Below are 27,294 nucleotides of genomic sequence, written 5' to 3'. Positions count from 1 at the left end.
CTAAACAAACCCCTATTTTATTTCCTTAGTTTTTCTATCACAAGTAGGTTGAAGTAAAATAGATCTCCCTCTTTCCCCCTTGCTAGTTTCAACTTTCTACACATATTAACTTTTTACGTTTGAACTTTTTTGCCCAAGCCTCTGTCCAGGGAAAGATTCTCTCAAGTTTCATTTCTGGGAAGAGTTCATGCTTTCCAGTTGTTCTCTTTTGGTACACAGCTGACTTGCTTTCAATTGGCATACTTGTTAGCATTAAGCTTCAAAATCAATTAGATGCTAATGATTGTTTTGGGGTAGGGCATTATCAAATTATGAGATATAATTATTGAACCTGTAATCAATCCCATCAGACACCATGTTGGATTCAGAAAGAACAACCCATAGTTTGGTGATTAACTTTTGTAACTTTAAATTGGCAGCTAGAGGCAAGTTCTATTGATTGAACTATGGCTAAGTCACAGCCTCAGTTTTCTTGCATAAGGGGACTGGATTATAAAGAGCAATTAGCATTTATATAGTGCTTCAAAGTTTACAAAGTACTTTTACAGATATTTTCATTTCACTCTCACAACCTTAAGGAGGGACTTATTATCCTCATTTTATAGAATAGTAAACTGAGGCAAAAATAGGTCCAGTGACTTGCCCAAGCTACTAAGCATCTGAGTCAGGATTTGAACTTGTCTTCCTGATGTCTAATAATAGTCTAATGCTCTAAATATACACTGTGCCAGCTAGTTGGATGACCTCTAAAGGTCTGTGCCAGTTCAAAAACTCAGTAATTCTGTGAATAAGAAAGGTACTTAACTCTCATTCATAGACAGTGGCTTACAGACCATACACCTCCTAATTAAATGACTCAGGTACAACAGGAAGAAACATTAGATAGATCCAGTATAAGAGTACTGGACCTGGTTTTGCTATTTACTAAGTGCATGACCTTGGGCAAGACAAGTGCTCCCTTTGTGGGTCTCTCTGTTTCGTCTCTCATTGAGAATATGAAGGGATGTGACATATTCTCAAAGTTCCTTCTGATATAAATCCTAGTTTGGGGGCAAGTCCTCTCCGTCCAGAACCTCCATCTGCTAGATTCCTTCTATTCCTTTTCCATCATATAAAACTTTTTCAAAACGTGAAAATTAAGTGGAAAAAAATCCCACTCCTTTTTCAAACCTGCATTCTCATTTTCACATACAAAGCAAAGCTGGACCATTTGGATAGGCAAATAAACAATCATTGTATGAATACTTTAAAAATTTTGCCTTTTAGAACAAGATACACTTGAAAGTCTTATGAGTAAAAAAATGATGTTGTATTACTTGTGATATTATAACTCTTATAAAGTCTAATCTAAGAAGCACAAAGATAGAAAAGAAACCAAGTGATTTGTTTTAAAGTCTTTATTAACCTGAATATAAAAGACAGAAATGTAATCTAAGATATAACAGAGTTCTTTATGTGGAAACAATTTTTTTACAAGTGAAAAAATAAATACCTCTTGCAATAAAGGTTTATATGCTAATGTGCCATAAAAAAGTAGAATTTTAATATTTTGACAAAATGTCTGTGCAAAGAAACAAATGCATGAACACATCACTGCTACATTAAGGCCACATGGAAAGTATACTCAGAAAACCTCAGTAAAGTGACAGTGTGGTTTCTAGCTTGAATTTCGCTAGTATTGCACCCAAGAAGGTAATCTAGGTTTCCCTATGTCCTAGAAAAACCCACTAGTTGATCAGAGTCCAAAATGCCCAGATGGGAAGTGGAAGGTAGGCTTAAGAAGACAAAAGACAAAAACACAGCCCCTGCGCCCCCAATATAAAAAGGGGACAACAAAAAGTTAATACTCAAGCATTAAAAAAAAAAGCTTATACAATGCTTATGATACTTAGGATAAGACTGCAAGTAAGGCTTGACAGTTCAAGCAAAAATAACCACCACCTTAGTGAGGCAAGAGTAAATAGCTAGAAAGAACTATAATGACTATCACAGTTTATACCACCATGAAATATCTCTAGAGCTGTGTAATTTAGTCTTTCTAGGCAAAATATTCTCCCTTTAATCAGCAGAAATGACTTTCCACCAAACCAAGGGCCCAAAGGAGTGGTTAACAATGAGCAGAAAACTACTTAACTAAGGATTTTACCTTTCAGAAAAGCTACCTTTGTGAAACACAGAAGGGGGAAGGGGAGCATTGTTAGGAAAAGAAATAACTACCTCACACTGCATGGAATCATCTGTTGTCTAACAGGCAGATTAGAACCTGACACTTAACCAGCAATTACTTTTTTTAAAAGTCACAAAATAGATTTTAGAATCTATTAATTAACCCTCCAATCCTTATACTTAAAACAAATTATAAAAGCAAAAACTGACATTAAAACAATGTATGCTTAGAAAAAAATTCCTATTATAAATGTCTGGAATGACCACATAAAAGGAAAGCAAAATAAATCTTAAACCAATTCTTAAACAATTTGCTCTCTGGGTAGGAAATTTTCTTCACATATAGTAAACACACTTGTAAATATAGTCAATCCCCAACAAGTACCCAATTTTTGGCATTGGTGTCACTTTATCTGTCACTGAAGAGGAAAATTTGCTTTTTCTTATATGTTTGCTCATAAGATGATAGTCAAGTTCTATGAGACTTTCATAGCTTTTCTTTTTTCCTTGGGTACCACAAATGGAGTTGGTTTAAACCATGGTTGTGTTTTCAGAAATGCTTCCTTCAGGGGAACATTCTTCATTGCAGGAAGGTGTTGGAGTAACCATTTTTCCCAGTTTTTTTTCTTGTTCAGAATAGTGCAGTTTGTAGAAATGTGGCTTATAAAGTAAATATCAGTACACTATATTAGATGACTGTAAGATTGAGGAGGCTTGTATGGGTGGGAAGGTACACATGCTGAACATGTTCTATTCGGGATCTGCACACTGGACATGACTGAAAAAGACAAAGATAATATCTGTTAGAATACCTTTGGTATTATATTCTGGCATTTTCTTTAGAGTAGACATCTGTACCCACATTTTTTTTTTTCAGAAAATTATAATGAATTCAGTTATCCATGGTGATTCCTGAATAAATAATCTAAAAATATTTGACTCAAGTGTAGTGGAGTTTTATGCTTTACTGGGACCTGGATAGAAATTTTATGAACAGAAGATGTTCATATATGGAAGGAAATAAACCAGGATTTCTACCAAACTTCAATGATAAGATATGCTATAAGCAGTGAGTGACCATTACAAACCTTTCTCCTCCTATGCAATGGAGACTTGTAGGGAAATACAGAAATATTGCAGGCCCATTCTCTAATGTTTGCTAAGGCAAGTAATCCAGGAGGTTAAATAGAAAATGCTAATGAGGTCAAAGTGATGGTTTAGATGGGTCAGTTGGCTCAGTTTTGTTTGGTCAATGATTGGGCTGTACATACTTCTAGACCTGGCCAAAAGAAAACTCTTGGCAAATCTGTGCTTTTGGTTACAAGAGGAAACAAGTGGACTGAATCGGCACAAACACATCCCCATATCGGAAAACAAATCAAGCATGTCCCTCAATAACAGGGCAATGGCATCTTCACACATCAGATGACAACTCTGTTGATTATATTTCCATCACAGAGTTATGGTCCTACTACCAGTAAGCAGTCTGTAAGGGAATATTATTTGCTCTTCAAGGCTAGTTTCACATAAAATTGATGATCTGCCACAGAAAAGTGAGTACAATTTTCAACAGTTTATACTCAATGTCAGAAAGTAGCAAGAAAAGGCATAAAAATGCCATAAAAGAAATTACTTCTAAGAATTTTTGAAGGTGGGTATTTGATTAGGTATTAAAATTAATTTAAATTCTCTGAGCACACAGAGGTGATCCTTAAGCATACTGAGGAGTAGGAAGATGCTAGTTGAATGAAAAACTGTTACATAAATTAACAAAGATTAAAAACCCTGCCTAATTTCAATTCTCACAAGTAAGGGATAAAGATCCTTTCCCTTATTTTCATTATTGCCTAAAGTACATCAATATGCAATTCAAATATTGTACCAATACAGGAAATGACAAACAATAACGTAAAAGACATATGTTGGACATATCTCTGTAGCTGGAGAAGGTCATATTTAATTTGTGAAAAAGCATAAATAATGTCATCACCGTCATAGGCTACTTGACACTGCACATACCTGCAATTGGGCAGCACAACCTTCACAGCACACAGTATGACCACAAGGGCAGAAAGTTGAGTTTATTTCTTCTTCACAGCACACCATGCACAGCATGGCTTCCTTCAGCTTCCGTAGCTTTTCCTGGAGTGCTTTGCTTTGCTGGCAGCTGAGCCCTTCACAGCTCCCACAGTTCATGCTACTCTCTGAAGACTTCAGGGGAGAACTGGGTGGGCTCTGGTCACTTCTTGAAACAAGGTCCAGAACCCCAGCATTATAAAGAGCCCTCCTCGCATGGTCATATACCTCCTTGGATGTTCGTTTGATGTCAAAGACATACTTTTTGCCAAGGTTAATATTTTCATTTAAAAAAAGAGATGCTAGGTGACCTTTTAAGTCTCGACTATATTGCATCATGACAGCACTGGTAACTGTGTCACACCTGCAACAAGAGATCAAATAAAAATCTACTCTGATACTTAAGACACTGAATGTATGCATTTCTATAGTTCACACAACTAAATGCTGCAAGTCAGAAATTTAAAGCTTTGGGTTTTTACTTTTAGGAAGGGAATTTTTCTGTTTTATATGGGTTTGAAAATGATTCTGACTGTTCTACTTCTAAAGATTTTGAAATAAAAGTAGTCCTACCAAACTGAAAAGATTTAAATTTTCTGAATTTTTAGAGAGAACACCATTACATGCTGATGAAACAGTAATTAAATTTTTAAAAGTTACAAAGGCACAACGATCTAGTTCATTAGAAGGGGAAGTGATAGCCCAAGAAGATAAAATAAAAAAAAAAAGAAAGAGAGAGAAGAAACATGCTTGTACAATTCATACAAATGTATTTCTTATGGAAAAAAACAGAATCCAATCAATGACTATGTTGGCTTCATATAGTTCTGCTGCTATAGAGGTAAAAACATTCCCATACAGCAAACTTTTCTCAAATTTTGCAGGAGAAAAACAGGCAGAGCACTATATGAAAATGTGATCAACTTAAAATCCTGTACAATTTTCATTTTTAGTTTACTGCTACTGACAATTTGCTGTTGTTCAGTCACATCTGACTCTCAGTGACCCCATTAGCAGTATTCCTGGCAAGGATACTGGAGTGGTTTCTCCAGTTCATTTTACAGGTGAGGAAACTGAGGCAAACAGGGTTAGGTTAAGTGACTTGACCAGGGTAACACAATGAGTGTCTGAGGCTGCATTTGAACTCGAGTCTATCCAATTCCAGACCTGCATTCTAATCCCTGAGCAGCGTGGCTGCCCCACTGACAAGTTACAAAGGGTCATTCATATACGTAGCCACGTGTACCTGTAAAAAGCATGCGTTTCAGTAATTGCTCGGTAAAGTCCACTTGCGGCTCTAGTGCTGATCATTTTAAAGAGCAGCACAATGCTATTACCAGATTCCTTGGTGACGGTCAGGTACACATTTTTTCCAGACTGAGTTGCCATCTGAACAACAGGATATGCAATCCTGAAAGCAGGAGAAAATAATTTTGATCAAGATGAAGAATGTATGAAGCTCATGGTTTATTTTTCTTTTAGAATCATTAAGTATTTTCTTAAATTTTTGCAAAACACCTTAGGCAAGAGTAAAAAAATAGTATGTCAATGTTAAACAACCTCTTCACTCACTAATATGTTAAATCAACTAAGAAAAATGTTCATAAACATATAGATATAGGTATCATGCATGTACCCAAAATAGACCAAAAAACAGTCTAATTCTATTTATGGGCAATAAGGTAGGTGTTCCTGGCAATGAACCACTTACTTTCCTAATGCCTTCAGGCCAGTAAATTTCCATTTGATTATTAAGCTGTAACGGAAGCCTAAAAATGTTAATGTACATGAAAAAGAATGCATTTTATTCAAGGGGTGATTAACTTTTCAATCCCCTAGCTCTGTTTTTCTATTTTTATAAACAAGGCCATACAAATATAACCCAGAGCTTTAGAGACTTGGTTTACCTGTTAATTGGGCTAAGATCATCTTTACAAATTGAGATTCCTTCAGGTCCTACGCCAATGAGCAACTTTTGCCCTTCACTGTCCCTAACAGAATGCCATTCCACACCATAGTTCTCCATTGCTGATACAATTTGCAAGACTTGGTATTCAGCTGAAGCCTGACTCATCCCTTCCAATTCCTTGTGCTTCATGGTAATACTGTAGAAAAATAATAATAAAAAAAAAAGGAAGCTCTATCAGCAGACAGTTAGCCAGAGACACTATTTTACGAAGCTCTAAAGATGAAGATATTTAGTTGTAGGCATATTATACGAATGGATTACTGATAAACTATATTGATGCCATCACTAACATAGAAAATAGTGACATATTTAAATTATTTCTGATTTAAAGCTGAATTTCCAGTTGTTTTAAAAACTACAATAAAATACTTAGAGTTCTTGATAGACCAATAACTTAAAAAAAAACCCCAGAATTACAGAACTTTGTGAAATGTAAAAATATGGAGAGAATCTAATGTATTGGAATTTCATAAGAATTCTACTATGCATAAATTCCCAATACTTTAAAAATAAACATTAGAATCAGTTTCCAGATGTAAATAAAAGAAAAACCTAAAAACCACAGTAAAAATATATATAATTAAACTTTGGGTCACCATTTTCAAAAGATTCAAAATAGTAGGCAACTCGAATAGCTCATACAACACATTATGAATAATAAATTTTGCAAAAAATGCAAATGTTTTAATAAAAGATGCCACATACATGCATGATTAGAAAAGGCAGAACAATGACATAGCAAGAGTGATGGATAATATATGGAGATTCCTACCTAGTGATGTACTGGCATCCAGAAAACAGCATACTGGGGAGTATTTATCATGAAGGATTTACAGAAAGTCATGAACAGATGTTGAGACATAGATAGGAGGAGATGTTGGGGAGCTGTGACCACCACAGGTAGAAGGAACATTTAATATAAGTGGAATTAAGAATCTGCCGAAGTACTGGCAATCTCTTTACTTGAGTTATTGAGGGAATGAAAGTCATCAATCTAGTATAAGGCAAACTTGTGAGAATTTAAAGTTCAAAAACAGTGGTGGAATGGTAGTGGTAAGGTAGTATAAAAAGGAGGGGGAAAAAGAGATATTTCACTAGTATATATCGCTATAATATGATATTCCATATCAAAGCATTAAGTGATGGAAGATTTGTTCATATGTAACTGTGGTCATAATTCTCTTCCCACACTAAGCCTATTCAAGTATAGTGTTATTTAAAAAAGCATGTGGGGTGGCACCAAGAGCCCAGTGCTACCTTACTTAAGTCAGTGGTCTGTGAAAGCAGAAGCCCATAGTTACCTGTTTAAGGCAGTAGCAGAGAGCTCTTTCGAACACAGTTCCTCATAGTTATACTTGGCAGTGTTTTGATTATAGTCACCAAATTTTGTCTGTGCCAATAACGCACTGAGTTCAACAGCATGCTCTGAGGAACACTGAAGATTGCCAGCCAAAAGATCCTCTTTTATATGCAAGAAAAAGATATGCCTACAAAAGAATGAATTTACTTTTAAAAGTTTGGACTAATTTAAAAAATCTGTAGTCAATTTAACAACACAAAAACTTATATTAGCAAAATTTTGAGAAATAAAAATAACTGAAAGCTCTTAATACTGAAGCTGAGACACGGCCTGTTTTAACTAGGTTAAATCACAGTTAAACAAAAGAATGCTTCTTTCTGATACAATTTAAATATCCCTGGTGATATTTCAGATCAATTATTCTTAGTAACTGAACTTAACATGCAATGATATTTAAAACATACATGGGAGTTGTTTCTCAAACAGCTAGGACAAAAGATTTACTAGTATTTGATAAGCCTTGTAAGGTAAAGTCATGTTTACTCAAAGTAACAGCAGTGTTTTTGGATAAATGGAGACTCAATGGGTTGAAGTGAAAAGGACAATGGATTTGGAGTTCCAAGTCCTGGGTTTGTATCCCAGTTCTATTAATAAGTGACTATTGTGAGATTCAATTTTCTCATTACTTAATCCAACATTTTGTGACTTCTATGATGAGAAAACATTACAGCCAAAGGAAACTGTCTCAAAGTTAGAATGACAAAGTTCCTCTTACACTCATAAGCTCCTGTAAATAAGCCACAGTAAAAACTTAAGTAAAAATATAGTCAAAGAAGGTAAATATGGTTTCTATTAACTCAGGCATCTGCTAGTCTTTAGTGCTTTTTGGGAGTGATGCTAAATCTGAAAAAAGAATCCATAAAAACTAGTTTTTGAATAGTGACTGTACAGCCCTGCTCTAGCAGCAGTGCCATAAAAATCACATTTTGACACAGCCTTAGAGAAGGGTCAGGGAAGTTCCACCCTGCTTGTTTGCTTCTCTGTCCCAACCCTCACAGAGAAAATAGTATTAGGTAGTTAATATTTTAAAATAGCTTTGAAGGAGAGAACTTTTGCTGAAAGCCCTAAGAGGGAATAAGTGGTTAAATGTTTTATTGATCCAACCTAAAACCTTTCAGAACTGACTTTTCAAGTTTAAATTGGTAATCAGATCCTGGTCACCAGGCAGCAAGGCCCTTCAAACAATATCCTCAGCTTCTCACAGATAATCTATGCATATGTCTAGACAGGCAGCTGTCAGGCCCAACAGGTGGCCAATAGTAATGCTGACCCTCTGGCATGCATGGGAGCCAATAAAACCTATCTGTGGATTAACCACTCTATATGCTCCATATTATACACTGGATCTGAAACAGCTCTTGGTTATTTCTCCTGAAAGTAAACAAGAAAAAACATCTTTGTGTTTAAACTTTCCAAAAAGGTACTGGGTATTTTCCCATGCATCCATACCAAGGACACAAGTTCTTCCTTTTTAGGAAGCGAATAGATCATCCTGTTGAAATCACAGCACCATTCGGGTTATTAGGGGAAAGGGTTCAAGTTCTTAGACGGGGGAAGGGAGAAGGGAGAAAGTATCACTCAGCATAAAGAAATTCTGGTAACAAAACTTAGTGGTGGTTCTAACATTAGTCCTCTCTTTAGGTATAACATTCCCTTACTTAGAGAAAAAGCATGTGACTGCAGGATTAATAGGCTGTTTTTAAAAAAAAATCTAAAAATAATGTTTTCCAATAAGATAATTCAGTGATCTCTCAATGTAGTAGAAAAGGTTTAGTTGGAGCATAGTGTTTTCCCCAACTATGTTTCCTTCGGACCACCTGGAATGTAACTGGTATTTTTTTTTTGTCTGGGTAAAGCAGGCGAAAGGTTACCCAAGGCTATTCACTGAACATTATCAAAACAAGCAGCTGTATTCAAACAACTGTTTCATGCATGCACTGGGTCCATTTCTTTTCACAGAAGATAAGCAGACAATCTACTTTGGTCCTAGCTACAACCCTGGGACCACAAAGTGAAAACTAGAGAGCATTTTCAAGTTGTTCATTCTTAAATAAACGCCCAAAAAAGATTATCCTATAACTTAACAGATGAAACTTCAAAAATTGTAATCCCTAAACCAGTATTTTCCCAAACTAACTTGGAAAAAGAATTGAGAAAATTTTAATGATTAAGTGAGAAAGAAAAATTAATCCTATCTCCAATGCAAAATTAAGTATTCAATATTTTAGAAAGAAAATATACTACCAGTGTAGACATTCCTCCCACTGCCCTAATCACACCATCAGGATTTGTTAGAAAACAATTTGGGAAATGCTTCCCTGAACATCATGCAAGCTAAACCTTAAAATACGAAATTCTCTTAAGTTTAAAAATGTTTCTCTAAAGTGATATTAGAAAACTCAGAACTCTTATTTTCTGGTCAATGCTATTAAGTTTGAGTTCATTAAATGACTTGATTTGTGGTACTGATCAATTCATGGTTGAACTACAAAGATTATAACAAAATTATAATAAAGAAATTATTATAACAAAGATATAATAAAACAAAAGGACAATCAATTTTCAACAAAGCTGTTAAAGGGTATTCTAAAGGTAGTTTTTTAAATGACAAAAAATTTAACTGTAAAATGAGCATACATTTTCTTGAAGAACAAAACTGAAAATGTTAAGACACTGAGAAGTGTTCCATTTTACATTTCCATGGCACCCCTTCGTATAGATTGGCACAAATATGACTGTTCTGAACTTTAAAACATCTCTAAATTCTGTTGCTTTGTTTCAAAAATCAATTTTTACTATAAAGTTCCCTTCTGCTTAAAGACAAGACTTACAGACCAATTAGGGGTTAGAGTTCTTTCGATATCTAGAAATATTTCAGAATAATAGTTGCTAATTTACCAAATGCCCAGCTGTTGTTATTAAGAGGCTAACTCTCAGTCATTGACCTAAAGTTGCACTTCCCACTTACTAAGGAGTCTTACATCATCCACAGTCATACCAAGATTCACTTAAAACCAAATGTTAAACTGTTTCTGTAATGACTAACTATGAAAATAAATTTCGATTTCACCCTAACTCTAAGCTGAACTTCGTCCTTGATACAGTAATTAACCTTTAAGTACAAAGGTATGCATGATACTTTCCATTCATGAAGCCACTAAACAACTATAAGTAGGTCACATGATAGAACAGTGGCTTCCCAGGAGCCACTTGTGTCACATTTGTGCTCTATCCAGCCTCCTTGTGACCCAACATTCTGGAGTTGGCAAGACCAAAGGCACCTGAAGTGTTAACATGGTTAGAATGATCTTAGCTACACTGTTCAATGTATCGAGCAAAGAAATCCCTCCTAAGACATGTTTTACTAATTCCAGCTAAATACAAAGTAAGTGTGTTGGACCAACAGGGCTACTTTTCAGTTTTATGTTTTATACTCTTAGCAAAACTTCCCTAGGATTGAAGTTTAGATGATTCGGACGTGCAGTTCTCTACAGGTTCTCCAAACTGATCCACTGATGAGAAATCAAATATATTTGAGTGAGTTTTTGGCACGATATGCCACATTATTGACTACACAGACTCTGCTCTGCAACCTCAAAACGTATGAAAGCCAATATCCTAGAGACATCACAAACTTAACATGTCCAAAACGGAAGTCATGTTTTTATTTTTAAATTATTTTTATTTTGGAGGGGGGAGGCGAAGCAATTGGGGTTAAGTGACTTGCTCAAGGTCACACAGCTAGTAAGTGTCAAGTATCTAAGGTTGGATTTGAACTCAGGTGCTCCTGACTATTCACTGTGCCACCTAGCTGCACCCCCCCATACTACCAAAGAGCCAATTTACAAGAATTTGGATCTCTTTTTATCATTTCAGGGTGATTGTACACTGATCCAGGAACATTTTAAAAACATAAAAGGACCATTCTTCCTATATCCCAGATAAGATCAAATCACTTAAAAAAGAAATACCAAAAAAACCAATTTATTATCCTCACAATACGCATGCAATACTGATCTTTCCTACCAAACTATCCCTCTTCCAAAACTTGTTTCTGTTGAAGGCACCATCATTCTTCAAGTCTCCTAGATTCATAACCTTGCATAAGCATCAACTTCTCTCCCTCAGCCCACACAGCAGTTTACTTGCTAAATCTTACTATTTCTACCTCCACTTTTCACTTATCTGTCCCTTTCACCTCACACATCATCTTAGTTCAGGCTCTCATCACCTCTCACCAAATTACTGGGGAACCAAGTCCCTCTCTCCTTTAGTCCATCCACAACACTGCTGCCACTGATTTTCTTTAAATACATATCCCCACCAACTCAAACATTTCCAGAGGCTTCCTATTGCCTCTAGACTGACATAAAAACTCTTCTGCAGATAAAGTGCCAGGCCTGAAGTCAGAAGACTTATCTTCTGGAATTCAAATCCAACCTCAGACATTTGTTGGCTATGTGACCCTGGACAAATCACTTAATCCTGTTTGCCTTAGTTTCCTCACCTAGAAAATGAGTTGGAAAAGGAAATGGCAAATCACTCCAATATCTTTGCCAAAAAACCCCACATGGTGGGTCAGGAAGTATGGAACAAGCTTTAACAACAAGAAAGTATATAGGCTTCTAAGAATACATGAATAAAACTTTTTCATCAACTATTCCTTATTCAAAAACCTATCTCTAATTATTTTAAGCCTATCTAACTGTAGATTTTTTTAAACCTAATTATGCTTCGCTTAGTTGGAGCTGCTTTTGCATTACTGAATGACTCATCTCTTTAATGCATACTGCATTGATGTCCCTTCATCCTCTTTCGTAGGCCTTTCTTTAGTTTTTAGCCTAGTGCCACAATATATGTGCTTGTGAGATGATGTCTAAGGGCAACAGGCAGATTACTGGTACAGGATGCCAAGAATACAAAGCCAACCAGGACATAAATCTGCCAGCACTTGTTGATGAATCAAGATAAACCAGTCAGTCAATAAACATTTATTAAATACCTGTACTATGCCAAGCAATGGGGAGACCAAAAGAGTGTAAAACGTTGTTCCTGCCCTCAGTAAGGTCATAATCAAATGAATACATTTTAAAAATCATCTGCAACACAATACTACATCCACTAATCCATGAAAACTTGAAACTAGTCATGACTTTTTCCATTCTTTCCTAGTGCTGACTTTTGCTTGGCACACAAATAACTACCACCCTCTAATCCCAGTTGTTTAATCAAATAAAGAAGATTAGGACAACATTCCATGATACTTTTTAGCATCAATATTGATTGATGCAATGTATCACTATTGATGTTAATGCAAGTGTTTTTATATTATCAAGTCATGATTCCAGGCTTGTGTAATTTTCCAATGAACTTGATAAAACCTGCCCATGATAGAGATTGAAATTAATAAATTATTTAGCTCTCACAAAGATCAAAATCTATTAAGATGATACTAGACAAAGGAAATCCATTTTCATTGTATAGCTAGAAAAATTAGAAACACATATTTAGCCTTTGCAGCCATCTTTTCTAAGACATGTTAATAATGTAAACGTCCACAAAAGACCTCTTCTGATGTTTCATCGACATGACCTGGATACAACTCAGGGCTCTTCAAAGACAATGTCAGCAGCAGGCAAGCTTTTGCAGGACATACCTTAGAAAGGTTTCATTTCATGGGGTGTTGATGGTCGCCCCCCTTCCAAAGCAATGCTCTTAAAGGTTCTGAAAAGACCACAATGAAGATAACTGCGATTCATGTTCACTAATGCTTTGCCCAGATTAAGATGGTCTATGCCTGACTGGGCCCCATGATCGGGCAGTTGTGTCAAAGATAAGTGGACTCTTGTGGAGGAAACTTTCACAACTAGTTCATAAAAGGTCAAAGAGAAATGGCTCTACTCTTCTGGGGGACCTTCTCTCTAAGGTTCTTTTAGTGTTTTCTCTCCCTTGGATGTTGCCAGATTCCATCCCTCAGGAGACTCAGTAGTCAATCATCTTTGATTCAGAACACCTGGGCTTCATGCATATGTTCTTTAAGAGAGTTGGGAGATCCTAAACACAGCAAGAGTCAAATAACATAACGACAAAATTAACACTAAATTAGAAAAATCAGAATGATTATGGTATGCAATTAAAACAGCTCCAACCTGACATACACTTAAAAATGAGTTATCAAAACCAAAAAGAAAAAATGGATACTATCAAAGGTTATCACTATTTTCTAAAAAAAATTGACTAAAGGGGTCAAAAAAGGCTAGGCCATCATATTGCCACTAGCAATCTCCTGGTGAAGCTGCCAAAGGCAACATCAGTTTAGATTAGAAAGAAGGGAATAAGCATTTAAATAGAGTCTACTATCAGCCAGGCAATGTTCTAAGCATTTAGAAACAGTATCACATTGATCCTCATAGGTGCTGCTACTATCCTCAATTTACAGTTGAGGAAAATGAGGCAAACAGGTTAAGTGACTTAGCCAGGTTCACACAGCTAGTGTCTGAGGCTGATTTTGAACTCAGGTATTCACTAAAGAAATTCACTGAACTCAATTCTCTTAACTGAACCCATCTAGCTGCCTAATCACAACAAAAACTAGTTTGCAGAGGATGACATAGAAGATTATGAACAATACTGCCTCAATACAGCAAGAGGTAAAAGAGGGAAAACAAAAGTGTTGTTGAAGGCTTAACCTGAGACCCAATTATGCTAGATCATCTCAAAAACACTTAAGATGAAATTGGGAGTATGACAATACAAACAAAAAAAACGTTATAAAAATGTTGGTAGAGATTTTCCAAAATATTTTCTTTACAATGACTGGGAGGTCACCCTGAGATGCAGTTCTGATAGAATGTGATATGAACATAAAGAAGCAGAAATTCCTCTCAAGAAAACAAAATAGGGAAGAATATCTGTACCAGACCTAGTGACAATTTAATTTTAAGGTGGTTGGGACATTAATTTAAAAATCCAGAAAAAAAAGAGCTCAAACAAGCGTAAGTAAACATGGCCCATGTGCTTAATTTTTCACCTTTATGAAAATAATCTTCACATATTATCAGGGCCATTCTTGATAAAGGAAATAGGTAGGCTTTTATCAGAGATATTGTACATCATACCATGTTGTAGTGTTAAGATCACACAAGGTAACCCTGATAAGACAACCAAGAATTTTGTTTCAATGTTATTTAACAAGGGAGGAAAAAAATTAAGATGTACGTTTTCCAAAGATTTTTGCTACTGCCACATAGGAGATTCTGAATGATGAGTCCAACTGGAGCATTTAAGTTAAGATCCTCTACATTCCAACATCAGGACATTTGCAATAAGGCCTGGAATGCTACCAAATCTGCCCACTGAGGTCAAGAACCATTCGAGTATTTGCAGGAATGATGCTGGTGGATGAAAAATGTCTATTACCCAGGTCATGATATACATGGTTAGATGTGTAAACCCCAAAGCTATCTTGTGTCTTTACACCTATTGTGGACTTAAGATGGAAATGGACAACAGCTCAACAGGAAGATGAGAGGTAGGGGAACAACTACATTTGGAAAACTGCTCATTACTTTTAAGTACTTCAAGCTTCTCCCCAACACAAAAACCCACCCTTTCAAATCAATATCCTTTGGTGTTCCTACATTTCTGTGAATCACAGAATAATGCAATCTCCAAAAATTTAAACTGTGAGTTGCCTAAAGGGCAAGGATGAGAAACAGTAAATTGATAGCATTGATTAGGAGTGCTGTAAAAAGTTATCAGATCTATATGACAAGAGAAGAAAATGTTCCAGTAATGGAGCAAGGGAAGGGATAAGAGATAGGTGTACAGCAGGCTAATGCAATGTTAAAAAGGACTACTAGCAGGATGGACCACTTTTGAGATGACTTCTGAGAGGATATAGGTAAGATGACATGAGTAGCAATCTGCATCACTGCAGGGAGGGAAGGTGATCTCCAAGTGTTTACAATCTATAATGGAACAGAATAGGTATACATAAATACATAATAAATACAATTTATGAGAGCTAAGCTTGAATCAGAAAAGGTGTTGAGCTAAGCTTTGAATGTATTTTAAGGTACTTCTCAGAGATGAAGTGGAGACAACAGGGTGCATTCTAGGGATGAGGGTTAGTTTGTACAAAGGTATGGAAACTCTAGATGGAGGAACAGGTATGATGCCTAGGTAGTAAGAAGGATAATTTGGCTAGACTGTAGAGATTGTGAAGGGAAGTAATGTACAAAATTCTGGAGCCAGATGGAGGAGTTTACATCTGATCCTGGAGGTAATAGGCAGTCACTGAGTAATGAAGTGACACATCTGAATTGTGCTTTAGGAAAGCCACTGACAACTGTGTGGATGGTTAATTGGAGAAAAGAATATGTCTCCAAAGTTCTAGTTCGGTTAAAAACAAACAAACAAAAAAACATGATGTGGCTGTGCACATGTACTTGAATACTAAGGGAAATAATGAGAAAGAAGGTAGGAATGAAGGATGAATAGTAATTCCAGACCTCAAACTGTATTAAAAAACAATTATTATCAAAAGTTTTTGGCAACGTTTATAGAGATCGATGAAATAGACTAGACGAAGAAGAACCAGAACTAACCGGACATGACCTAAGGTGGGAAGGAAATCCCTATTCTGCAAGAACTGCTGGCAAAACTAGGAAGTAGCCTAGCAGATATTAGGTTTATAGACCATATATGCACAATAAGCTTAAAATGGATACATAACCATTAAAAAAAATTGAAAGAAAATCTTACCAGGTACCTTTCAGGGCTAGGGGATGAATTCTGAACCAAACAAGGGGTAGAGGTGATTACAAAAGATGAGACAAATAATTTTGATTACATGAAACTAAAAAGCTTTTGAATGAAAAAAACTTATTCATCTAGGATGAGAGGAAAGAAAAAAAACTTTGTATCAAATATTTCTTATAAGGGTTGATATCTAAAATATGTAAACAGCAAATGCATAGGACTAAAAAAGCCGTTCTCCAACACACTAAGTGCACAGGGCAATGAACAACCAGTTCTCAAAAGAACTGCAAACTCTCAACAATATGAAACAATGTCACACATCAGTCATAAGATAAATGTAAGCAAAAATTACTCAGGTTTCACTTCACACCCAGCACAATGACAAAACCAGCAAAAGATGGAAATGTCAACATTACAGAGGTTGTGGAAAGACAGGTATCCTACCTTGCCTGGTGCTGGAGGAATTGTGGAGTCGTTCAGCTATTCTAAAAAGTGATTTGGAATTAAGCACAGTGAATAAAATATTCAGTCCCTTTTGACCCACAAATGCCAATTTCAGACATATACCAAAAGGCAGTTAAAGAGAGGGAGAGTTACTATGTATACCAAAGTATTTATAGCAGCCCCTTTTGTAAAAGAAAAGACCTGAAAACTAAGTAGGTTCACATCAATTGGGGAACTGGCTAATAAACAAGGGGCAGGTGAATAATGAAATAGTACGGTGCTATAAGAAACTATGAAAATGATGAATACAGAGAAGTTTAAGGAGAATTATATGAACCGATATGCAACCAGGAAAACAACACACAATAATAAAAACCATGCAAATGCATAGAATGAAATAATAATGACCAAGTTTAGCTGACAAGAAGAGATACGAAAAGGCAGGCACCCCACTTCTTTGCAGAGATGAGGTGAGAGACACTATGAGTGTGGTATCCTGAATACCAGACTCTTTCAATACACTGGTTTAGTTTTGGTAAACTGTGATTTTCCCCTTTTAAAATTCATTTTTATAAGGCAAGGTGAGGTTCTTAACTTTTGTTATGTAAGAAACTCCCCACTCCTATCTCCTTGGCAGACTGATGAAGCCTATAGATCCCTTTCCAAAATAATATTTGTTGCCTATATTCATAACTGAACAAAATATTAGATTTCAGTTAGCTATTAAATGAACAAAAGATGCAATTTTTTTTCCTATCCAAGTTCAGGGACTCCCTGGTGTCTAACCAAGGACAATAAACCCCAATAAAAATACTCCTGCTATAAGGCATAGCTGTCATGGGGAGAGGGTAGGATACAGTGGGAAATGTAGGTAATTTAAATAAATTCTTACTGATTACTTTTATTTTTTCCAAGGAAAGAAACAAAGCTAAGTACCACATTGCAGTCAACGTGAATCATACAACACATACTTTTCTGGTTTGTTTATTATCACTAATCTGTGAAAACACTCATAGAAGAGCTAAGTATATTACTAGGTATATCAGATACTTCCACCACTTAGGTACAGGCCCTCACCAACTAATAGAAATATGATTCATGAAACATTTTAATTACTCCTAACTATGCATTCATGATAATCCATCACTACACCAACAAGGAAATATAATATTTAGGCTCCTTGCACCATTTTGGGAGTTTTTTCTTTGAGTCTTTTGGAATTTTGGAATTCATGACAAAACTGAAGCATCTAAAACTGAGGATTACATTTTAGAGGTTTAGCTAGGAGTGTTGGGTCAATTTGATTAGAAATAAACACATCTTTAAGCGTAAAGCAGTGGAAAAAAAATAAATTAGGCTCTGGCATAATTAAGATGTAGTAGATGAAATTTACTAATCTGATATGTATTTTTTTAAAGATTAACAATTAAATCTGATGAATTGTTTTCACACTAGAAACCCTCAGAGTCCCAAAACAACAATTATGATCTTCATTATTTAAAATACATATCTCTATATTAATTCTAGCTTTACTTTCAAGTTTGAATTTCAAACAACAGCAGTGATTCTTATGAAAACATCCTAAGATCAGGAGTTGAACTTAAGTCTCATTCTTTATCAAAGTCAACCACCCTAGGGCAGACCTCATTACTCATCAGTACAGCGAGGTGTCTATGTGGATAAAGTTGGAGGCCTGGAGTTAGGAAAACCTGAATTCAAATCCAGACTCAGACACTTACTAACTGTGGGACCCTGGGCAAGTCACTTAACCACGTTTGCCTGGAGGACAGGGACTGTCTTTTGCTGTATTTCTATCCCTAGCACTTAGCACAGTGCCTGGCATATAGCACATACTTAATAAATGTAAAGTGGGGACAGTAACAGGACCTGCCTTGTAGGGTGGTTTTCAGGACGTAACGAGGTAACGTTTGACACCTAATAGTCACTATATAAATGTCAACTACTTTTCACTGCTGCAACAGTCTGTCCACAGTGCAGTGGTGGGAGGGCACAGGGCTAACAAAATGTGGGGTCAAGTTCTAATTCTGACACATTGTGATCATGAGCAAGCTGAAATCTCTTAAGACTGCTTCCTTATTGATAAAGTAGAGATAATACCACCTTCCCTGAACTGTTTCACAAAGCTGTTATGATGCTTCGCATAAAGTACCAAAGAAATCTAAGCTACAATTATTTCTATTTGCTTTACTTATCAGAACAATCATCCTAATGGTACAGCTCCAAACATGACACTCTAGACCTCCAAAACCTTTCATATAGCTCCCCACCAACTATCAAACTAACATCTTAAGTCTGGCATTGGAAACTCCACATTTTAACTTCAATCTAAGTACATGAAAGGCTGTTATATAGAAGAAGGACTAGCCTGGCTCTGCTCTGTTCTAGAGGACAGTACTAGGACAAACAAGAGGATATAAGAAAATGTATCTTAACAGATCTACCCCAAAGCATAATGCTTCAAGAAGAAATTCTGTAACGCAAAGGGTGGAAGAACATTTATTTGTTAAATTAAAGTTAAAGGACCAGATAGTTCCTACTAAGGTCTCTTACAGATTTATTTATTTACTGAGGTTAGGAGGCAATTGGGGTTAAGTAACTTGCCCAGGGTCGCACAGCTAGTTAAATGTCTGATGCTGGTTTTGAATACAGGTTCTCCCGATTCCAGGGCCAGTGCTCTAACTACTGTACTACCTAGCTGCCCCTCTTCCAGATTTAAGATAGCAGTTTTCTAGCCTTTTCTCACCATACTGTGTTTCAAAGTGGGTTTCACTGCTCCTCCAACACGTTCTATATTTGACCACTTCCATTCTTTTGTACATTCTGTGGCACTGAATGACTTCTCCATCCCATCTGCTCTTAATGAAATTTAATTTCTTTAAGACCCAGTTCCAGCGCTATCCCTTTTTTCCTTTCCTATTCTTCCCCTTGATTCCTAATGAAGCTCTTACAGACTCATTCTATTTCATGAAGACATTTACCTGTACACCTATTCTAATACTCCACAGCAGATTGCAAATTTTTTGATGAGGAGAGATATTTAGTATTTTTGAATTCTGCATGTGAGTCTTAATAATTTTTTTAAACTGAGCTAAATTACGAAGAACATCTTACTTTTACCATTACCCTACCCCCAATCCAAGCATGAACTACATCTGTAATCTTCATTAAGAACATTTCCTTTGCTTCAGGGAAAAGTATTTAAGGTAGTTAAATCCTATTCTATGTTAACACCCACAGAAAGTAATGGTGATATAGGAGAATTTACAATAGAATTTTGGAGCTGAGAGGGGCTCTGCAGATTATCTGGCTCAACCCTTTCATTTTACAGAAAGCTGAAGTGACGTGACCAAAGTCCTGTAAGTACTTGGCGGAAGACACAAGTTCTCCAAATCTCATTAGGAATTCTTCCTATCACATCATTTCATCTTTAAAAGACTTGTGAACATGAAGAAATTCAATAGAGGAATGTCAGGTAAAAATGATGAAATTCAGGGGAGGGGTTTAAGTAACTTAAACCGACAATTTATTATTATTATTTGTTATTGTTGTGCTATACACTCTGGAGGTTTTCGTGGCAAAGATACTGGAATGGTTTGCCATTTCCTTCTCTAGTTCATTTGGCAGATGAGGAAACTGAGGCAAACAGGGTTAAGTAACTTCTCCAGGGTCACAGCGAGGAAGTATCTTAGGCCAGGTTTGAACTCAGGAAGGTGAGTCTTTGTGACTCGAAGTCCCAGCACTCTATTCAATGAGCCACTGAGCTGCTCATTATTACTGTTGGAACAGCCCTACTTTAAATAGGGACAGAACAACACTGACAAACTGGGGTTTGAATACTGCTGATGTAACTGGAAAAAGTTAACAACTAGAATCCTCTTAATCTGCAAAATAAGTTGCTTAGATATGATCATCTTTTCAACTCCCTTCCAGTTCTAAAGGTATGAGCTTTTAAGTACTTTGTAGCAAACTATCTTAATATTTCTTTGTTATTCTAAAAGAGCAAATAAGTGCTTGCTTATTCTAAGTGGTTATTGTAAGTCAAAGGTGACCTCTCACACAATCAGAATGGTTATTATAATTGTCACAGTATTTTACATATAAAATGTAAATAGATTACAGCAAAATAAAATGTAAGATTTCAGCCACTTAGATTCTAACAGTCAAAAACATTTAGTACATTATTTAGAAATCAGCAACAAGACTAGAATCAAACATTAAAGAAGCCCAAAAACATTAAACTTTGAGATTCCCCAAAGAATCTACATATTCCTAAACTTTATAATATAGAGGTGTTTACAGCCAAACCCCTTCCAAAATGAATGCAATGAATACTAATGTTTCAATAACACAGGCTAACTCAGAATAAGATGAAATAATGAAATCTAAAGCAGTTGTTTTTTTAAATGAGAAAAACAGTTTTATTTTCAAGAATATAGTCTTGTTTTACTGACTAGATAAATTTGTAATTATCATTTGTAACTTGTAATTGATAAAACAAAGCAGTTCTGGTTTTTGACACTGTAATTATATACTTACGTGTAAATGGATACTTCAAGTCCTTAAAAACACTTTATTTTCATGAGCACACATATCCAGACCCTTTGTATCTTTTTTCCCACAATTCATTTGCTTGGCAAGCCATTCTTCCCCCACCCTACCCCCAACAGGTTATAAGTAAAGTTAGTTCAACCCTGTTCAAATGATTAAGAATCCCCAATGAAAGGGATGTGATTTAAATGAGGTTTTAGTGTAAAAGAATATGATCAGTTTCTAGCATCAAAATTATGTTTTAAGAGAAGCCATTAACAAAGCTATTATAAAGTCTCTAGAATGCCAAATTTCAAGTCAGTAGAGCAAATATGCGGGGGGCTGAGGCAAGAGCTGTGCAGGAAGGAATCCATTCAAGAATGAAGGTAATATAAAGGCAAAAGGCATCCAGAAAAACTAGTAAAGCACCAAGCTACAAAGATTTTTAAAAATAACTTACATTTCTCTAACGCTTTAAGACATGCTTTCCCAAGTATCTCACTGGAGTCTCACAACTTTGCAAGGTCAGTAGTGCAAGTATTTCCATTTTACAAATGAACAAAAGCTCAGCTATCTGGCCTGCCTATGATGTGGCAGAGCCCCCTTTCAAACAATACACTTTTGCGTTATTATCACACTGTTTCTCTAAAATGCTGCTGAATGCAAAATAGTAGCAACAACTTAATAGGCAGAATTCTAAGGTGTGGTAAGAGTCTGTCTTTGGAATAGCCATTCTAAAAAATATTCCACATTTCCCACAAATACTTTCTTGAATCATTTGCATTAGAAGACACAAGACTTGCCAAGAAGACTATTTCAAAATGTGCTGATTAGGAATACAAAATAAAGAAGCATTCGATCAAAATTTCTTCTGCCACCAAAAATACAGATATAGATTTATCATCACACTTTCAAGTACATCAAAATGGATTTCTAAAATATCTTTAAGGAGTGGTGAGGAGGAAGGTGAGGAAAAAGGACTAGGGGTAAAACATTAACTATGTCAGTCAATAAACATTTATTAAGCACCTACTGCGTGCCAAGTCTGTGATGAACTGAGGACACAAAGAAAGACAAAAAACAGTCTCACTTCCCCACCCTCAGGAGCTCACAATCTAAGGGGGGAGGGGGAAAGAGAAAGACAACACGAAAACAGCTACGCACAAACAAGCTACCTAAAGAAATAATCAACAGAGGGAAGGCCCTAGAATTAAAGGGGATTGGGAAAGGGTTCCTATAAAAAGTGAGAGTTTAGCTGGGACTTAAAGGAAGCCAGTAGGCAGGAATGAGGAGGGAGAGAGTTCCAGATATGAGGGTCTGTCAGAGAAAATGCCTGGAGCTGAGAGATGGAGATGAGCTGGATAGAGCTGAGGAACTGCAAGACTGCCAGAGTCACTGGATTCAAGAGTCTGTGAAGAGTAAAAAGTAGAGTGCAAAAAGACTGGAAAACTGGGGTAGGAGTGGGGAACGAGGTAGGTAGGAAGGGTTTGAAAACACAGGCTTTCTTATCTGATCCTGCAAGTGACAGGAAACCACTGGAGTTTACTGAGTGAAGGGAGACACAACTGGACCTGCACTTTAGGAAAATTACTTTAGTGGCTGAGCGGAGGATGAACCGGAGGGAAGATACATATGGCTGGCTAGCCAACCAACCAGGAAGTGACTGCAATACTCCAGGAGTGAAGAAATGAGGGCTTGCACCAAGGTGCTGGCAGTATCTGAGAAAAGGTGGATGTATCTGAGAGTATCGAGGAAAAACTGATAGGGCTTGTCCACAGACTGGATATGGAAGTATGAAAGAGAGTAAGAGTTGAGGATGATACCTAAATCGAGAACCCAAGAAACTGGGAGGATAATGTTGCCCTTAATTATAGTAGAGAAGTTTGGAAGGGAGAGAAGGTCTTCCGGAAAGACAATGAGTTCGTTTGTGGGCATGCTGAGGTAAGATGACTCCTGGACATCCAATTCAAAATGTTTAATGGGTGGTTGGTGACAGAAGACTAGAGAGGTTAGGACAGGATAGGTAGATTTGAGAATCCTTAGCATAGAGATGATAACTGAATCCAAGGGACAAGATCATCAAGTCAAGTAGCATAGAGGGAGAAAATGGTCTACATCAGAGCCCTGTGGGACACTCACATTTGAAAGACATGATCTTGAATGAAGAGTATTAGAGGTCAAATAGGTAGGAGGAGAACCAGGTGAGGAGAGAGTATCAAAGCAAGAGGGTAACTGACAGCATCAAAGGCTTCAAAGAGGTCCAGAGGGATGAGGATTGATAAAAGGTCATTGCATTATAAATGAAATAAATTCCAGTATAAAGTGAAGTAATTGGTGTTTATCCATTTCAAAAGAGCTTCTAAAAAGATGCCCAGTCAAAGTTAACTAGCTTCTCTAGGTAAATTCTCAGTTGAGTGTTAACACTGTCATTAGCACATTGTGAAATGGCTACATAGAATTCTAATATAGTTCTAATTCTAAAGTTGAATTATTTGGCAAAAAGTTTCCACATTTTTGCATGTGTAAAATGAATTTAATTTTTTTAAATGACAATTCTTATTACAAAAATAATGGTAAACACCAGCTAATAAATAATTTAAGCTAGAATTCTGTGAATATGAAGTGAAACAAAGATACTACTATTATTGCACCATTATTTAAATGAAGTATTGTCCACATTTATGCAGATTCGAAAGTACATTTGATTTTGCAGGAATTTATTTTTCCATCCAGAATCCCACAAAGGTCTGGAGGAATATTAAAAAATAATAACAACACTATGCAATCAAAATTCTTAAGTGTTGATTTTTTACTGACCTCCAGGAGGTCATAATTGCTAAGTGAAGATTTCACAAAGCAGCTTAAAGTTAAAATCAAGTAAACAGTATTTAAATTAATGGGACTGAAATAGGACTGAAAGACATGAAGCCATTTGGACGTTTTATAGGACTATTCTTATAAATATATTCACATATATACATATACATGTATATATGTAAAATCCTGGTTGGTTGGGCTCTGGAATTGATAGGATCTAAGAAGCCCCTTAATTCAACTCCTTTAGGTAGATTTTTGTTGAGTAAGAAAAGAAAATAATAAGTACAGAAAGACTAACAGACTTGCTCCAGGTCAAAGGTAGTAAACAATAACAAAATAGAGGCCCCACTAACTTCAGGTCAACTGCTCTTTCGACTATATCCCAAAGCAATCTTACTTTATAAAAAAAGAAAAATTAAACATTTGATAATTTTTATAATTTTCTGTGAACTGACAATATTACCAAAGAAAAGTGCCATCATCAAAAACTGAGGGAATGGGATTTTACTACACAATCTTCTAAAGTCTAACATGAGTCAATTATTCCTCCTTCATATACAAGGCAGCAGTTTAAGCTGAAATGTAAGTAACAGGAAAAATATTAATAATTTTTATCCAAGGTTTACTATGTTTGAAAATAATCATTTTTTTCAATGTACTATTTTTAAGCCAATTATCAGGGTTTGGATTTGAGTTACACATACTAAAAAAACCCTTGAATTTCAATCAAAAAATGTTTAAAAGCAGTAGCCTCTAGTTTGGGCCACTGCGGAAGAAAACATTACAACCAGTCCAGAATGACACTTTCTGTTGGTACACTACGTGAACATAAAGCATTCATGCACATTACAGACCCCTAAATGTAAAAATCAAGTCTAAGGAAAATGTTTAGAACCAGATAAAATTCACAGAATTCTTACAAAGCTCCCCAGACTTCAGACAGAATTGTTAGAAGTTTGTTGATTTTTTTTTTCAGCCAGAGCTCATAGATGCTGTAACTTGACACTAGACTGAAGAAGTCGACCAAGTTTAAGTAAGCTAGGAGGAACTGTTTCCAGCTTTTCAGTTAGCACAGCTTACAATGACCTAGAGTAACACTGCTGAGCCAGAGGTTACTATCGGACATTCATCCGTTTAGGAGGAAAAGGTCCTACCCACCCAGAACTCTTTATAGCACTAAACACTAGTATTTCATAAGAATTCAATCCTGCTCTTCAATAAGGTTTCAAATAAGCTGCCCTTTCAGGTTGTCTAAAATGGGACAATTAAATATACTCAACAGTTCCTTCCTAACTTCAACAAAAAGTTGCACAACTGTGAATTTCCAGCTAATTTTTAAAAACTTATTTTTTACTGGCTAAATCCTGTCCAGAAGTATATAAGATATAACATATCTTCTCTAGGTAAAGCAGGATAGTTTTAGTACAATAAATAGCATCACAGTCACAATTTACATTAGTTTATTTTGGCTTCATTTTACCTAGTCTGCTCCTGTAAGATGAGATGTGGCTCCACGAAGAACTTGACTCTTAGTTTAAGTCTGTAAGGGGCCAGCCCATCCATCTGCTGGGAGATTCGGTTTCTCAGATTCAACCATAAACTCTCGCCTTTGCTACCCGTAAATTGCAGTCCAAAATAATCAACTTCTATGATTCCCAATCTTCTGCAAACCTAAAACAAAAGGTGAGCACATAACTTGAGCTGGAGGATGTGTAGCCCTGCTAGATCAGTACCATTAAGTGTATAGATTACACGTAAAAACAAATCCAGAATCTGTACCCATCCTGGCATGTTTTGCAGCAGGGCAGATTTCCTAGTGCTAACCCAGGAAACAAAGCTCAAAGACTCACGAGATTTCAGGTATGGTACTCGAACTTCTGTGCTAATACCTTAGCAAGCTTGCCAATAACCCTCAAAAGCAGATGAAAAGTCACTGAAGCAAACCACTGGCTATTTTCCATTTGACTCCAATCACTGGAACTCTCTGCACCAGCACAATCTGTACAGAGGAATTTTCAGCTCAGTATCTGGGTGATTTTTGCCATATGGACACTTAAAAAAAAACAAGCCGGGGAAACAAACACTCCACAAGTGTCAGCTAAGCTCTCCAAGAGGTTTCTCAGACCTCTCAGGTCTTGGGAGCTGGATGTAGTTGTCAGCTTCCAAAGCAGCCAAACTTATACTGTGTGGGATAAACTGTATCCCATTCTTTTCTCCCCCCGCTTTTCTTTTTAAAACTTCCAAAGGCAGAGGTGCCAAAAAAAATGCAGCAGGCGGGGCTGGGAGACCGTGGGGTTGTGGCGAGGGCAGGAGGTTACCCAAACCACTGACAGTTCTGCAAACCTAAAGCCCATGGCAGACGCTTGGGAAGCAGGACACGTTCAACAAAGGATCCTCCTTGGCATCTCAAGGACGAGGGGACTACGGGACAACTGGCCTCAAACGGGCTGGCTGGGTCCTGCAGCGGTGGGGGTGGGGGTGAGGGGGGCACCATCCAGCGGATACCTGCCGCAGGTGCGCGGCCTCCTTAGAGGAGGCCCCCCCCCCCCCCCCCGCCTCGGTGCAGACGCCCCGGGCGTTCACCCGCAGACAGACAGACACAGGCACGCAGCCGGCACGCAGCCCCCACGCTCGCCCCCACGCTCCCCCCACCCCCCAGCGGCAGAAGGAGGAGGGGGCGGCGGCGCCTCCACGCGCTTCACGCCAGCAGGAGGCTCCGGCGCCCGCGCCGCTTCGCCGCCCTCCTCCCCCGGGCCGCAGTGGCCGCCGCGAGGCCCGCCGGCGGGCTCGCCGAGGAGGGCCGCCGGACGCCGAGCCGCCCCTCTCCCGTCCCGCTCCGCTCTCACCTGGTTGAGGCAGTCTTCGCCGTTGGCTTTCGCCTCCACCTCCACCTCCATCAGCACGGCGTCCGGCCTCGTCACATAGCACAGCATGTTGGGGGGCCACCGCGACCTCCTCCTTGGGGTGTGTGGTGCAGCCGCCGCCTCCCACACAGAGGCTCGGATCCCGTCCCCGGGCTGGGCTGCAGCTGCAGAAGCGAGAGGCAAGAACTCCAGCAGAACCCCCTCCCCGCCCGCCCGCCAGCCCTCCCTCTCTGGATATCTCTCCGGGCCCGGCTCCGCCGCACTCCAGCAGCTTAACTGCCTGCCCC

At 37.4% G+C, this 27,294-nt stretch overlaps 1 protein-coding gene across 1 annotated transcript; it reads right to left on the bottom strand.

Moving 5' to 3' along the window:
- Positions 1-1,382: 1,382 nt before the first annotated feature.
- MYLIP (myosin regulatory light chain interacting protein) lies at positions 1,383-27,294 on the bottom strand. Its single transcript, XM_072603900.1, has 7 exons — positions 26,990-27,294; positions 25,624-25,814; positions 7,513-7,698; positions 6,150-6,347; positions 5,489-5,653; positions 4,186-4,606; positions 1,383-2,944 (listed from the first exon to the last, which is right to left on the bottom strand). Exons 1-7 carry the CDS (start codon positions 27,074-27,076, stop codon positions 2,855-2,857), a joined length of 1,338 nt encoding a protein of 445 aa, XP_072460001.1. The 5' UTR covers positions 27,077-27,294; the 3' UTR covers positions 1,383-2,854.

The sequence above is a fragment of the Notamacropus eugenii genome, chromosome 4 (genome assembly GCF_028372415.1).
Source record: "Notamacropus eugenii isolate mMacEug1 chromosome 4, mMacEug1.pri_v2, whole genome shotgun sequence".
In the NCBI taxonomy this organism is placed as follows: domain Eukaryota; kingdom Metazoa; phylum Chordata; class Mammalia; order Diprotodontia; family Macropodidae; genus Notamacropus; species Notamacropus eugenii.
This window is presented reverse-complemented; position numbering and strand designations above follow the sequence as displayed.

Coding starts and splice junctions, on each gene's coding strand:
- MYLIP (XM_072603900.1), bottom strand. CDS start 27,076: ATGCTGTGCTATGTGACGAGGCCGGACGCCGTGCTGATGGAGGTGGAG. Junction 7,699..25,623: donor ATCTTACAGGAGCAGACTAG/GTAAAATGAAGC, acceptor ATTCTTTTGTAG/GCATATCTTTTTCTTGCATA. Junction 5,654..6,149: donor GATCTTAGCCCAATTAACAG/GTAAACCAAGTC, acceptor TCCTGCTTTCAG/GATTGCATATCCTGTTGTTC.